This window comes from Notechis scutatus, chromosome 1, assembly GCF_049901735.1.
Source record: "Notechis scutatus isolate UNSWTSFEM ecotype Mainland chromosome 1, rNotScu1.2, whole genome shotgun sequence".
In the NCBI taxonomy this organism is placed as follows: Eukaryota; Metazoa; Chordata; class Lepidosauria; order Squamata; family Elapidae; genus Notechis; species Notechis scutatus.
Genome location: NC_142009.1, coordinates 18,034,578 through 18,050,337, shown reverse-complemented (window position 1 = coordinate 18,050,337; position 15,760 = coordinate 18,034,578). Strand labels below are relative to the sequence as shown.

At 41.3% G+C, this 15,760-nt stretch overlaps 1 protein-coding gene across 1 annotated transcript in view; it reads left to right on the top strand.

Annotated features, from left to right (window-relative positions):
- The window catches only part of SPNS2 (SPNS lysolipid transporter 2, sphingosine-1-phosphate), a 128,569-nt gene extending 122,277 nt beyond the window's left edge, over window positions 1–6,292 (top strand). Inside the window, 3 exon segments of the mRNA XM_087945101.1 lie at window positions 2,171–2,269; window positions 4,297–4,460; window positions 6,224–6,292. Coding sequence (XP_087801227.1) covers window positions 2,171–2,269; window positions 4,297–4,460; window positions 6,224–6,284 — 324 coding nt within the window. The 3' untranslated portion in view covers window positions 6,285–6,292.
- The last annotated feature ends 9,468 nt before the right edge of the window (window positions 6,293–15,760 follow it).

The window sequence follows — 15,760 nt, the reverse complement described above, 5'->3', positions numbered from 1 at the left end:
ATATTGAAAAGTACTGGGCCTAAGACAGAACCTTGTAGCACCCCACTGCTTACTTCCCTCCATGTAGACTTAGACCCATTAAGGACTACTCATTGAGTACAGTTTGCCAGCCAGTTGCGAGTCCATCTAGTGGTGGTGCTGTCTATTCCACTTTTTTCTAGCTTCCTAAGAAGTAGGTTGTGGTCTACTTTGTCAAATGCCTTGCTGAAATCTAAATATATTATGTCCACAGTATATTGCTGGTCTACTAATTTAGTAATTCATTTACAAACTAGATTGAAGACTAATCTAAATAAAAGTAATCAAATTTAGTTGCTAGGCAAATGCAGCTGCTAGGACTTTAACTGGCCTGGTTAAATGCAACCTCTGTCTCATCCACCTTAGCTAGTATGGCTAATTTTCTCCTGCAGGCTGACAATCGCAGTGTTTCTCATCAAAGGAAGAAACTTGCGTTTTAAATAACTTCCATTTTGGTCTTATTGTTTTGTCACTCTTCACCCTCACTTCCTCAAGTTCTTGCTCTTTCTCCACATGATACACACACAACACATTATGTTTCTTCATTTGGAGAGCCGTCTCCTTCTTTAAACCTTGATAGAGATTCCATTTTCCAGCTTTCTAGAGACCATCTCTCATCTCTCACGTCTAATTATAGATTTTCCCAATAAAGGCATAGTTTTACCCACCATTAAAACAGGAGATCCAGCTTATATATTTCATATTGTGTAGATGTAACAGGGAGACATCACAGCAAGTGGTAGCATGTAGCCAATCTTGACTGTTCTAAAAAAAAAAAAGCTAAGCAGAGTCAGACCTGGTTAGTATCTGGAATTGAAGACTACCATAAAATCCCAAGGCTGTAGAAGTTGAATTTCATCCATGGGACATTAGCAGAAAGAAGCAGGTCACCATACTACTGCTGGGGACCTCTTGGCTGCCTTCCCTTCTGATTCCTCTGGATTTTGATTTTGGTCCTAAAATTTATGGGTATTCTTCTTAAATGGCCTTTGCCGCTGGCCGTTTCCATAGGATGTGGGCATTAAAACAACAATGGTTTAGAGATGCCTTCTGCAGGGCTATGAATAGTCTTGCTTGTTCTTTGTGGTGGGAAGAGGACATCACCGGGAAACCAGAGCTTTCTGCAGGCCTCTACTTAGGGATGTATGTTTGGCCAAACAACCGTATCTGTCCTTTGGGCAGCAAAATCTGGACAACTCCCATAGTAAAAAATTGGTTTCAGCTTTATTTTATTATTCAAAATGCCAGTCTACTTTTGTAACTGACTACATCTGCAAACATGGGGAGGAACTATTTTTTTCACTAAATGTTTCTTCAACCCTACGATCAGCTACTCTCAGTTGAATAAAACAACCAATGTGGCTTATGTATCTCCTGATTTGCACCTAATTCATGCAGTTCAGGAGCCCTGAATCGGGCTGCAGCTTAGTTCCAGATTAAAAAGGATCTAACTGAGCCTTCTTCTGATCAGTTGCTCTCCAGTTACGTTGGAGTACTATATCCGCCCTCTGCAGACAGAACATCCAATAGCATAGCTCATATGTGTGTGTGTATTCATTCAAGTCACTGTCACTTCTAATGATTCCCTGGACAAGTCCCTCCAGAGTTCTTAGCTGCCTTTTCAGGTGGATGGTTGCCATTGCCTTCTTCCCATGGCTGAGAAAGAGCGATTGACCAAAAATCACCCAGCTGGCTTCAGTCCCTAAGTCAGGACTAGAACTCCTGGTCTCTCCTTTTCTAGCCTACTGCCTTAACCACTGCACCAAAGTGGCTGATGTTCATGGTATGATAGTTCCTACCTGGATACGGTTGGGTGGGAGAAGGAGCCCTGGTGGTGCAGTGGTTAACTGCAGTATTGTAGGCAAACTCTGCCCACAGTCAGGACTTCGATCCTGACGGGGCTCAGGGTTGATTCAGCCTTCTATCCTTCCGAGTTTGGTAAAATGAGGACCCAGATTGCTGGGGGGGCAATATGCAAATAATGCTGAAATTGTAAACTGTCCAGAAAGTGCTGTCAAGAACTATAGGAAGGTATATAAATCAAAATACTTTTGCTATTGCCATTGCTAAAAGAAAAATTGTTCAAAATGAGAAATGCTATGATGTCTTAATCTTTTTATCTCTCTCCCTGCCTTCTCCCATCCCATTTCAGTATGTGGTTATTCCTACACGCCGTGCAACAGCTGTAGCTTTGCAGAGCTTCACCTCGCATCTTTTGGGAGATGCTGGAAGTCCCTACCTGGTTGGATTTGTAAGTATAGTCTTGGCACACCTGAGGAATAGCTGGGTTCTTGTTCTGAGGATGGCAATTCTCCCTAGCTTTGTGATTGCATTTAATGCTCTTAATCTGGCCAATTCAACAAATCCATGTTCTGGATTCATACAAAACATTCGGGATATAATCTAAGCCAATAGTCAGGTTTTACATAACCCCACCCCCCACCCCCCAAAAAAAATCTTTAGCCAAGTAACTCTAACCTAGCATAGCGTGTGGTGTGAATAAATCTTCTAGGCCTTTATTATCATAGAATTGTTTGCCACCACTCTTACTTCAAGGTTACTTTTTATCTGAAGTTGTGTTCAATGAACCTAACCACACATCTACAAAAGAAGAAAATAAAGTACAATTAATGAAACCAGAAGGAGGCAAAGGAACGAAGTGTTTTTGGTGCAACACAATTTTCTGCTTCTTCAGATCCACAGTTTAAGATACCTTTCTGATTTCTATGGTGATTTTGAATTTAAAATAATTTATTTTGCAGTTTCCTACATACTCGTTTCTTCTCCTATTGTCCTCACAATTCTTGATGTTACAGACATATTTTGGCGTGTTCCAAATCATGGTGCTAACCCAGACAAAATTTTCAGGTAATTAGAAAACCTCCCCAAAGTGATAAGGGATGGATAGGGTATTTTTTAACATAATCTTTCTAACACAGATAAGGTTTTGTCTTCTGCATTAGGGAAATGAGGTAGAAGAGTTTTGAAGTGGTAGAACTGAGGTCCCTACTTTGCACTTCAAGAGGAAGCTATTTACTTATAAGGCTCCTCTATGTTAAGCACCCTAGTTTTGGTTCACTCTATTGCTCAGGGTAGTTCTAAAACACAAACACATGCATACGCCCACATGCCAAATGTGGTGCTAACTTGGGGCCACAGAGCATATTGTTTCCCTTGGTTCCTCCAATCATTAAGATAAATATATGCTTGTTGCCTGACAGTATTTAGCCATCTAGCCCAGATTGTCTTTTATGATCTGGGATTTTCCCAACTCTATCTGGAGTTTGCCTAGTTAGAATCTGAAGCAAAATGGGTGCTCCCCCATGACTTCACCCCAGTTCTAAATGAAGGCTTGGTGAACAAAGGGATTGCCCAGTAAATGAATTTGAGTTGGGCCTTAGATGGGTATGTTGACCCTAGGAAAGTGCCTGATACAGGTAATAGATTCCTTTAACACTGTAAATGTCAGCTCTACCAAGTTTCTAGTGGAGAAGTCTCCCTTGGTTGATAGAGCCTTTAATAAAGTAAAAGGTAAAGCTTTCCCTGTCCAGTCATGTCCGACTCTAGGGCTCAGTGATCATTTCCGTTTATTGGCCGAGGCAACCAGCATTGTCCAAATATATTTTCCATGATCATGTGGCCAGCATGGCAATATGCCAAAAACACATGGAAAGCTGTTAACTTCCCACCAAAGTGGTATCTATTAATCTACTCGCACTTGCATGCTTTCGATCTGCCAGGTGGGCAGGAGCTGAGGCAAAGAACGGGAGCTCACCCCATCAGATCTGGAACTTGGGTTTTCTGCTTTCCAGATGACAAGCTCAATGCCTTTAACCATTGAACCATTACACTCTCTTCAGATTTTTTTAACAGAAGGTGGCAAAGTGGGCAACTGGAATTTTTGCACCTGGGAAAAATGGGTGGTTTGTCTCTGAACAAACGTTCCCACCATCCTCTTATCCCTGGAGGATCTAGTATGGGGGTTACAGCCACTTCTGGAGAGACATGTCAACAAGAAGAGAAAAAACATAACAATGGGAAATTAATAGATTGCCTAACGGTCATGGGAGGAGCCATCCAGTTTACTGTAAGAATGTCAGGATTTGTTTTTCTGTGCAAAATTGAGCAAATCTTGCAAATCTTGGCAAGGAAGCAGTTGGTTTCCCCCATCCCGTTTCAAATAAACTATGTTGGTGACAAAGAAAAAGTCCATAAATAGGCTTATCTCTGTCTGTTCCTTCTCTTTCCACCCCTCCACCCCCTACTTTTCCCTTCTAGATCTCCGATGTGATACGGCAGAGCACAAAGGAATCTCCACTCTGGGAATTCCTCAGTTTAGGCTATGCGCTGATGCTGTGCCCTTTTGTTGTGGTCCTTGGGGGGATGTTTTTCCTGGCCACGGCCCTCTTCTTCCTAAGCGACAGAGCCAAAGCCGAGCAACAGTGAGTACCTCTCAAGTGGTGTGGGAAAAGGAAAACGGCATGTGTTATATTTTTAAAGAGGGCATTGTCTTTTGCCATCTTGGTACTGGCATCCAATTTAACCAACGAGAAGAAGCATACGTGCACTTCCAATATGAACAGCTTCAACCTCAGTTTGAAGCTCCGATTCAAGAAGTTGAGTGTGTGAGATTGTGTGCTTGGAGACTCTGGGGATCTCTAATAATGAAAGAGTGGTCATTTCCAGATTTTCTAGTAGATCTGTCTACTGAATACTACTGTGTGGGCCTTTCCACCATTCAGTTGCTTTCTCTCCTTATTAGTCCACATGAACTAGAAGAAGAGAGACTATAACTCTTCCTTTCTCCTTACTCTTGTTGCTGCTTGGTTGCTCCTGATAGCCCATATGGATTTTTTGGGGAAGCATTACTACAGTGCTTTATTGAAAGTAAAAAAGGGGACAGCAGAGGATGAGATGGTTAGATAGCATCATCGACGCAATGAACGTGAATTTGGGCAAACTCTGGGAGGCAGTGGAGGATAGGCATGCCGTGGTCCATGGGATCGCAAAGAAAGGACTTAGTGACTGAATAACAAGTATAGTGCTTTTCTGTTGTCCTCTTCCCACTCGTATAGTGGTTTATAAATGATAACCAGAAACTCGAGTTGCCTTTGAAATCCTATTAGGAGCCAGTGCAGTTCAGAGAGTAGTGTTGTTACCTAGCTGTACCAAAGTGTACTATTTCTACACATATTGTTATATATTCTGGATCAGTTGCAGCTTCTGGATGGTCTTCAAGAACAATGCCATGCAACACACATTTCAGAAATCCAGTCAGGAAGCATAAGTGACTGTGAGGAGGACTTCCAAACCCATAAATAAGGACAACTGATGCTTCCTCTTATATAGCGTATTTGCTGTTATAGTTCCCTTGTCAGGCAGTTGAGACTAATGGACAATTGCTAAAGTCCACCTAGCTTCATGAGGTCCATTCTCAGCTCTCAGCTCCTACAGATTGTGCTTTACTTGCTGCCAAGGGCTATTTACCCATTTTCTTGAACTCTGAAACAAGAAATAAAATGGAGCGGCATTCTCTAGAGGTCGAACCCATGGAAATAGGAAATGCCATCAGTGAGAACAATGAGAACAAAAAGAGAACACTATTGAGAGGAAAGACACTGAAGATACATTCTCCAGGCTGACTTGCCATCTCATGCTACTTGAAGACTAGAGACAATTTATCTCTATGAGAGGACTAATATTCATTTGGCAAAGTTATCCGAGAATATCTAGATGCTGGCATCGTTACTCTTCAGCATTAACTTTCTAATGCATCCTGATATAAAGAAGACTTGTCCTGTTTCTTCTCCAAGAGGGACCTATTCCTCTTTCCCCATCACTTTCTCTATTATGGTTGTCTTCTGCAGATGCCCAGAGTTCCACCTGCTTTCTTAAAAATAATAATTATAGTACTGTACCACAAATTCTGCCCTCTTTGGACATGCATGCAATGCCACAATGCAGAGGGTATGGTTTGAGTTGCAACAAGAGCCTTGATGCTACTTTCAATGCAGTTTCAAGATTGTTGGGTGATTTGAGGCCAGTCAGTTGTGGTGATACGTTGAGTGCTACCAATACATTTCTCTGCTTGAATATATATATCAAATTTTTGGGTATAGAGGATATTGCCTTTAAGGGCTATTCTTCCTGAGGCTTTCCTATAGCTGGTTAAAAAGAGAGACAAATATGGGCTCATGTTTTTCAGCACGGATTTGGATCATCTCACCACTGGCAACTCCAGTAACTCAGAAGATGCTACCACATAATAAGCACAAGAGATTTTTGGGGTTAGTTCATGTGTGTATGTGTTTTGTTGTCTTTTGGAAAATTTCTTTACATACTTATCAGGACAAATAGGGGCAACCCAGGGGTGGGATTCTACCAGTTCGCACCTATTCGCTAGAACTGGTTGTTAACATTCTAAGCAGTTCGGAGAACCGGTTGTTAGAAGAAATTACTGGCCTAATCCTGTAAGGAAGGCAGGAAGGAAACGTTGCTTACAGAAACTGCCTCTCCGTTAACCCTTATTACATTCTTGGCAGGACTAGACTTCCTGTCTCAGGAACGTCTCTGGAGTTTTTTTCCCCTCCTTTGCTGGTACTTTGCTTGTGTGAAGTGACCATTTAAAGTTACAATGGCACTGAAAAAAGTGACTTATGACCATTTTTCACACTTACGACTGTTGCAGCATCCCCACAGTCTTGAGAGGCCAGGTGAGGAGATGCGTGCCTCGATGTGAGTGATATTGAGTTGGCCATGCCCAGCCAATAACATGACCACTAAGCCACGTCCACCCAGTCACATGACCACCAAACCACTCCCACCAACTAAGCCATGCCTACAGAACTGGTTGTTAAAAAGTTTGAATCCCACCCCTGGGGCAACTTGCTATCTATTTGGAGTATGTGTGTTTATGGTGTGTGTTTGTGTGTGTTTATCTGATTCCAAAAGAAAACTCAGAAATGTGACGCTGAATTGGCTTCATCAGGGAGAAAATAATTCTGGATTAAACTACTTTGTTTTGACTTGTTTTGGTTTTGTGGGCAGATGTTTCAAATATATGTGGCTCTGTCAGCATGTTTGTGGGGCAGCTCTTATGTTATGTAAAACGTTTGGGGGCAAATTTTGATTCCTACATTTTTTAAAGCCTATTATGAATTTAGAAGTATAATTCATCCCAGTTCCTTTGCGGCTTAGCCTAGCTGATGATCAAACTTCCTCGCATTATAATGTCATCCAAGCCCTGTACATGAAAGATAATAGAATTCTGCAGAAAGGAAAACTAGATTCTGGGTTTAAATGACAAAAAAACTGTCTGCAGCTCAACAGTTTTGCATATTCAAGCAAGAAGTGGTGCATTATGGTAAATCCTCACCCTACCCACAACCTCTGAAATTCTAATTCGTTAACTCTTCTGGTTTCTAACAATCTTTGTAGGATGCATGACACAACAAGGACTAGCAACCTTGTTGGTTGTGAGGTAGACTTCCATGAATTTAAATTGTGGATACCGTACTTAATTTATGTTGTCTATCCATTTCATATCCTAACTAGTCCCTAATCCTAGATTTGGAAAAAACCTTGGAGATTATTTAGTTCAATTCCTTGTTCAACGTAATGCAGTGTTTTTCAAATTTGGCAACTTTAACAGGTGTTGACTTTAAGTCCCACAATTCCTCAGCCAGCATGCTGAGCAAGGAATTGTGGGAGTTAAAGTCCGTACATGTTAAAATTGCCAAGTTTGAAAAACATTGATGTAGTCTAGAGTATATAAAACGGTTTCCCCTGTCCAGCGGTGTCTAACTCTAGGGGCCAGTGCTCCTTTTCATTTCCTAGCAGAGGGAGCTAGCATTGTCCAAAGATGCTTCCATGGTCATGTGGCCAGCATGACTATAAGATAAGGTGCATGGAACATTGATAACTTCAAACCGAAGTGGTATCTATTTATTTACTTGCATTTGCATGCTTTCAAATTCTAGGTGGGCAGGAGCTGGAGCAAGTACAGGAGCTCAACCCATCACATGATGCTTGGGTCTTGAACTCTCAACCTTTGGGTTGACAAGCCCAGCATCTTAACCACTAGGCCACCATGCCCCTTTCCTAGAGTATATAGCCAGCTGCAATTTCAGTATCTTTAAAAAAATTGGCCTCCAACCTCTCTTAGATAGCTGGTGTCATATAGTGGTTGAAATGGTGAACTGAAAACACTCAGACTCAAGTTCCCCACTGACTACAAAATGTATAGTGTGGTTTTACACCACCCCTTTTGTCCCAGCCCAACCTCCCTAACAGGGTAGATTGTATGGTAGAATTTGGAGAGTCCGCCACCTCCCCAATTACCATGCAAGCATCCTTAAGCTGTCAATACAAGGAGAATATATAAATGCAACTCGATGCAATGCTGTTATTATGGTTAGTTGCACAGTCAGCTAGATATTTGGGCTGATTTATTCACCTATCGAAAGGTCTGGGATAGGGTAGATGTTGATCCTTGATGGTGGTATTTTCATCATTATTATCTGCAAGGCATGAAACCCCTCGTCCCAGTCGCTGAGACGCTCTGTCCCACCACTTTCTGTGTCTTTAGAACTGTTTTTAAATATCTGTTTATCTGCATGGATGCAAGTTTGACTTAATCTCTGTCTGAAAAAGTATTGCAAATTCTGTGGCTTCTGCCTGCATGGAAGGAATGCAGTGTTACCAGCCTTCAAGGATTTAAAAATAAACAAAAGAGGATTTTTCTTTTCTTTTCTTTTCTTTTTTTTTAAAAAGCGGCACATTTGGCTGCAAGACCTGAAATTAAGGAAATTATTAGGCACAGGAAGAATTGGCAAACCTGCTAAGCTACAGAGGAAGGAAGAGGGATGAGAAAAGAATCTCTGTGAGCAAGTACTGTTTCCTCTCTTGTTTATCAGAGGCAACTTTGAAACAAATGATTTGTAAGGCATGAATTCTTTAACCCTATTGAGGAAGTGATACAACTGCAGCCCCACGTTTGTGGTGGCTGTTAATTCATTTGTAACAACATAAGGACGTAAACAGCACCAGGTTGGATCAGACCCCTGGCCCTTCTAACCTAACAATCTGTTCTCATAGTGACCAACCAACTTCACAAGCTCACTATAAACCAGGGGTGTCAAACTCAATTTCATTGAGGGCCGCATCAGGGCTGTGGTTGTCCTTGGGGGGGGGCAGGTAGGTGTGGCCAATTGGGTGGGTGTGGTCAACTGGGTGGGCATGGCCAGCTTGACACCACTCCCTAAACTGCTGGCATGTTTCCTTTTTGCATTGGGTAGACCGGGCCAAAGCCACATTGGGTAGACCAGGCTGAAGTAATGTGGGCTAGCCTCTTACATTTTCCAGGGGCCACATCCTACTACATTCCGGGCTGTATCCGGCCCGTGGGCCTTGAGTTTGACATCCCTGCTATAAACAATTTTCAACTTATGATCACAATTGGAGCCAGGATTTCCATTGTTAAGCAAGATAGCGGTTAAGTGAGTCACACCTGATTTTAGAATATTTTGCCATGATAAGCGAATCGCTTCAATTGTTAAGGGAATCACAGGGTTCTTAACACAATACAGCTTCCCTCATTGATTGTTGGAAGCCAGCGTGGAAGGTCGCAAATGACGATCATGCGATTCTAGGATGTTGCAACCATCGTTAAAAAAAAAAAAATGCTGGTTCCCAAGCACTCCAATTTTGATCATGTGACCATGGGGATACTCTGACAGTCATAAATGCGAGGACTGGTCGTAAGTCACTTTTTTCAGTGTCATGGTAACCACATCATTGCTTCAATGAATGGTTGTGAGTTGTAGACCAGAGGTGTCAAATTTGCGGCCCACGGGCCGGATGCATCCCACTCTGGCCACGCCCACACCTGGTTTAGCGAAGAGGGGAAAAGTCACGTGATGACACTGTAAGGATGTGACTTTGACACCCCTGTTGTAGACTTTTTATAGTCTCCCAGCAGATGGCCTTCAGGAACAATCCCACTTTCCTCAAGAATAAGAGCTATTGTTCCTTCCATGAATTGATCCAACCCGCTTTTGAAGCCCACCCACTGGTAGCCATCACCACAGCTCATGGTAGTGAACTCCAAAATTTAGTCATGTTTGTTGTTGTGTTGTTGTTGTCCAGTCAATAAGTCGTATCCAATTCTTCTCAACCCCATGGACCACAGCACGCCAGCGCCCCCCCCCCCGTCCTTCATCTCCCGGAGTTTGCCTAAATTCATCCTCATTGTGTCGATGATACACTATCTAACCATCTCATCCTCTGCCCTTCCCTTCTCCTTTTGCCTTCAATCTTTCCCAACATTGAGGTGCATTGTATGCAAAAATAATCTTTTTGTCTTGTTTTGTTTGGTCCTTGCTTTGTATGTTTATTTCCCTCTTCTTTAGGCAAGTGATTTTTTTTTAAAAAAAAGAGAGAGAAAGGAGCTGTGCATTTTTCTCAGTCTATTATATGTATCTGTGCAACGGTAAAGTTGAAAAATGTGTAAAGGAGCACTCTAACCTGACCCCTCTGCAGTAGAAAATAAGGAGCAAGTGGCACCTTATAAATAGGAAAGAGAAGAGGTTGGTCTTCTTGCATTAAGAAGTTAGAAGCATCAGAGCAGTTAGTAACTTGGACAAGGCAGAGTGAAAAAAATGTTATTGGTGGCTTTTTAGGTTTTTCTAAAGGGTCGCTTGATAATGGCTTGAATTTGGGAATCCAGCCCAGTGGTGTAATTCAGACGGTTGGCAGTTGTCTTGTGGGATGCTTCTACCCTCAAAGATTGGCCTGCATAGAGGGTTTCTGAGCATTATTCCTGGCAGCATTGGTTACGGGAAGCAAAAGTGACGCACGGATACCCCTCTGTCCCAAAGAACCTCAAATATCAGACTAAATTATACAGCTAAATAACATTGCTAGCCAAACTCTCCGGTTTGTTTTGTGTGACCCATCTACATTTGATTCCAGACTCAGGAGGTTGTTGTTTTTACACACACTAAGCTGCCTTCAGAACTTAAGAAGTTCTTCACACCAGATCAGACTATTTAAGGACTAGCAAACGTTCTTCAAGATTTCTGGCAGAGAAAGATCTTTCCTATTTTATGCAATTTAATCTTTGAACACCAAATAGCTGGGACCGAATGAAGATTATCTATATGTAAATTGCATTCATATATGTATGCAAGCATGTATTTATCCTATTTATATGCCACCCATCTCAAAGAGAAACGTGACTCTGGGCGGTTTTGCTACTAATGTTTAGATCTACAGTAGTACAGGATTTGGGGCAGAGACTATGGAAATATTTATCAGCAAACCAGCTTGTTGAGAGATCTTTCAACTTTTTCTAGGTGGAGAGAGAGAGACATAGGAACAGAGGAAATTGCTTAATATTGAATTAAATCTAGTTCAATATTGCCACTAGAAGCTTGCACAACATCCTCAATTTAGAGTGAGCCAGCCTAACGCTTTAAACCATAATCTCACGTATGGGCAAATAGCACAGCAGTGGACTTATATACTGCCCCATACTGTTATATAGCACACTCTGGGTGGTTTACAATGTCACCATATTGCCCCCAACAATTTGGGTTCTGATCTTACCGACTTCAGAAGGATGGAAGGCTGAGTCAATCTTAACTCCAATTGGGATCAATCTCCAGGCTGTGGGAAGAGTTTGCCTGCAATACTGCATTCTAATCACTGCACCACCTGGACAAAGCATGTTATGTTAACACAACAATTGCATTTTGTTAACCTGCAGTTTTTTCATAGCTTAGTATGTTGTGTGGAACTTAATCATTAGCTGGTCCCAAGTTTTACGTGATAGTCTTTCTCATATCTTCAAGGAGAAGACAAGATTTAATCTGGGGCCTTTGGCGTGATAACCAGGCACTTCTGTAGCTGATGCTGTGGTCTTTGGACTGATGTTCCATGGCTAATGTCTTCTGATGTAACGATTTGCAGACGGCAGTGGTCCCTGGGGGATCATTCCAAGAATGCCTATAAATTGGAAGTGAAATGCTGCCTCCTTTCCAGGCACAAAAAGACTGTTTGGGAATGTGCATTTTCCATTAATTAAGATCTTTCTTGGCTGAAGTTTCTCGTGGTTCTACAGCAGTAGATGTGTTACTTCTTTAACTGCTTCGCTTCTCTCATGGTCTCTCCATAAATCTGATCTATTTTCTAGTTCTGGATTAGACAATCTGTAAGGGATATTGGATTACAACTGAACTTTGTGACCCTTTGAAGGGTTACAGGAAGCCATCCAGATATGCAGTGTCACTGAAGGAGACACGGTGAAGTCACAGGATTTGCTAAGAAATAAATCTGGGCATAGATTTTTTTTATATACACTGACCTGAACCAGCAGGGAATGAGAAGACTTATTATTTATAAATCTGGGATTGCTGAGATTAAATAATACCTATTAATAGCTCTTTGCTACCCTATAATCATATTTAAAATCAGCTGTTGATAAATGCTAAAATGCCTGGGTGTTCTTCCAGACATACTTTTAGCTAGATTATGCAGAGCTCATATATTTAGCCCTGGATGACACCAAGACAAATCTTTTATTTTATTGGTTTGGTCATAAAACATCTCTTTTTAAAGAAGATTGATATATTTGCCCACAAAACAAAACAGGACGTTTCCCAGTAGCTGCCTGCAGACCGAATGCACTGATGATGTTATTTAGTTTGAGTAATGAAATGTCTGCAAGAAAACAACCAAGCTCAGAGAGCACCAAGGACCCTTGAATATGATATTGCAGGATGGGTTGTCTTCTAGGTACAGAACCTCCTGAATCAGTTGCCAAGACTATTTAAAGACAGCAACTAGGTTTTTCGCTTGATCCATATTAGGATGAGTGACCTAGGATGAGGAGTACTGAAAGAATCACTAGAGTCTTCTGTGCCTTCAGGAAGATGAAGCAGTTGGGAATGCAGATAGTTTTCCACATGAAGGTCATGGCACGAGAAGAGAAAACAGGTTCCTGCAAGTCAACAACAGGCCATGCAACAGGAAGGGCTTATGCCACTATAACAGTGGCATATCTTCACTAAAGGTTCCTGAAAATAACAGATTAACAAAGTTGGAAGGAATCTTGGAGGTCTTCTAGTCCAACTCCCTGCCCAACAGGAGATCCTATATCATTTTAGACAAAAGGCTGTCAAATCTTTTCTTAAAAGCCTCCAGTGGAGCATCCACAACTTCTGAAGGCAAGCTGTTCCACTGATTAATTGTTCTTTGTCAGGAAATTTCTCTTTATTTCTTGGTTTCAAGCACCTCACCAGGCCCAACAGGAGGTCTTTTAACTATGTCAAAAATTGGAGGGTGGTGAAACCAGAGCCAAATACTATCCGCAATGCAGAGTAAACAATTTAAACACATTCCGGGTCTCCAGAACCAAGCACTTTACATACCAGTGCACTAAACGAACTAGCCAGAGTGATCACAGACCGACTTGATAGGTTTGAGAACTTTGCTAAATGATTGGTAAGCAAATATTATTCCTCCTTCAAAAAGAAGGAGGATTCAGGAAACTATAGGAGTGTTGGTCTCTAAATAGATGTCCAAACAGCATGTATGCAAACTGAACGGGGATGCTACAGATCGGTACAGGTAATCCTCAACCTACAACCATTCATTTAGTCACCATTTGAACTGGAAAAAAGGGACATGGCCATTTTTCACACTTACAATCATTGCAGCATCCCCATGGTGATCAAACATCAGGCATTTGGCAACTGGGATGTGTTTATGACAATCACACTGTCCCAGAGTCATGTAACCTTCACGGCCAGCTTCCACCAAGCAAAGTCAATGGGGAAGCAGATTCCCTTAACAACTGCATGATTTGCTTGACAATTGGGAGTGATTCGCTTAACAACTGTGGTAAAAAGGTATAGAATGGGACAAAATTCAATTAACAACTGCCTTGCTTAGCAATGGAAATTTTAAACTCGGTTCTGGTTGTAAGTCAAGGACTACCTGTTCAATTTACAGAAGCCAGAATGCTGGAGACAATAAAATGACAAACTAAATTTATCTATGTCTTTGATAGAGGTTGTAACTTAGTAGATCAGGAGAATGCCATAGCCCAAATGCAAAGCTTTCTGTGGAGTTCCTCATGATATTCTTCATAGAATAGTAACCTATGGGCTTGATGCGACTATGGATAGATGAACTCTTGACCATTAGCCAGAGAAATAGTACTGTAGAAGTCCTGTCCTCAGACATGGAGGCCATAAAGGTTTGAATGGGAGGAACAGGTTTAGGACTCAACCAAAGTCTTACATTTGAAGTACCTACTGGTCACAGTCACTGGAGAAAGCAATTATGTTTGGAAGAGGTAGTGGTATAAGGCTGTCAAAGAACATGGCGGCTAGACACCATCAAAGCTGATACCAGCCAGAGCATAGAAAAACTCAAAGAAGTAGTGCAAGATTGGAAGATGTGGAGAGACCAGGCCCATAGAATCAGCAAGAATCAGACACAACTGAATGGATAACATAATCATTGTCATAACAAAGTACTGTCTTTAGTCCCTGACAGAATGGAACTAACCTCAATTGAAATGGGTACAAAATTTGGGGGCCCTCCTGGTTATCTATGGGGACATCTTTTGTATGTTGTTTCCATCCATCAGTAACATCTGGGCATGTTGATATGCTTCAGGTCCCACCTGTCAATGCTATTTTAGTTACTGTACAGAATCCTGCTCAAAAAGCATACCAGATATTGTATGCTTGCTATATCTGTCTGTCTGTCTGTCTGTCTGTCTGTCTGTCTGTCTGTCTATCTATCTATCTATCTATCTATCTATCTATCTATCTATCTATCTATCTATCTATCTATCTATCTCTATCTATCTCTATCTCTATCTCTATCTCTATCTCTATCTCTATCTCTATCTCTATCTATCTATCTATCTATCTATCTATCTATCTATCTATCTATCTATCTATCTATCTATCTATCTATCTATATCTTCAGCCCCCTGCTGTCAGTTTCCAATTGGAACTTTAGGAAAGTTTGATCTTTTGCTTCCAGCACCCAGATGTTTAATGATGGGCTGTTTAACTATCCTTTAAACTCCATTGCCTGAGGAGAACAGAACAGAATGTTGATTTTCCTTCTCTTTTTAGTACGGTTTTTAGTCCTCTTGTGATTCTCTGGCAGGAAAAAACAGAGCACAACTCAACTGCAGTCCTGAATTACTCCCTCTTAAAATTGTCAAAGCAAAACAGATTCAGCCTCAAAATTGAACATTAGGGAAATAAGTAAAATTATAACAGAAGTTTGGTGACAGTAGTGGGACAAAGAGCCAAGACAAGAAGAAGTAAACAAATTTGGGCGAGTAGGGAAAGAAGATGAGGCTCTCAGGAAAATGATGGAGAAGGTTGGGAAAAATCAACAGCAAAGAACCGAATAAGACAAGGAACAAACTATAAGGACTAGCAATAAATTGCATACAGATTACGGATGTAATGGTCTAATTTGGTTCATGTCTCTTATTTAAATGTTGACTGGTAAATTTGTTCTACCTGACTTTTGATCACACGAAATCTATTTAAATGTAATCATTTTTAACATGTAAATGTTAATACAGGTAGTTCTTGACTTACGACCATAATCGGGAACAGAATTTCCATTGCTTAAGCAAGGCAGTTTTTACATGAACCACATCCAATTTTTTTGCTGAGATTGTTAAGTGAATCACTGCAGTTGTTAA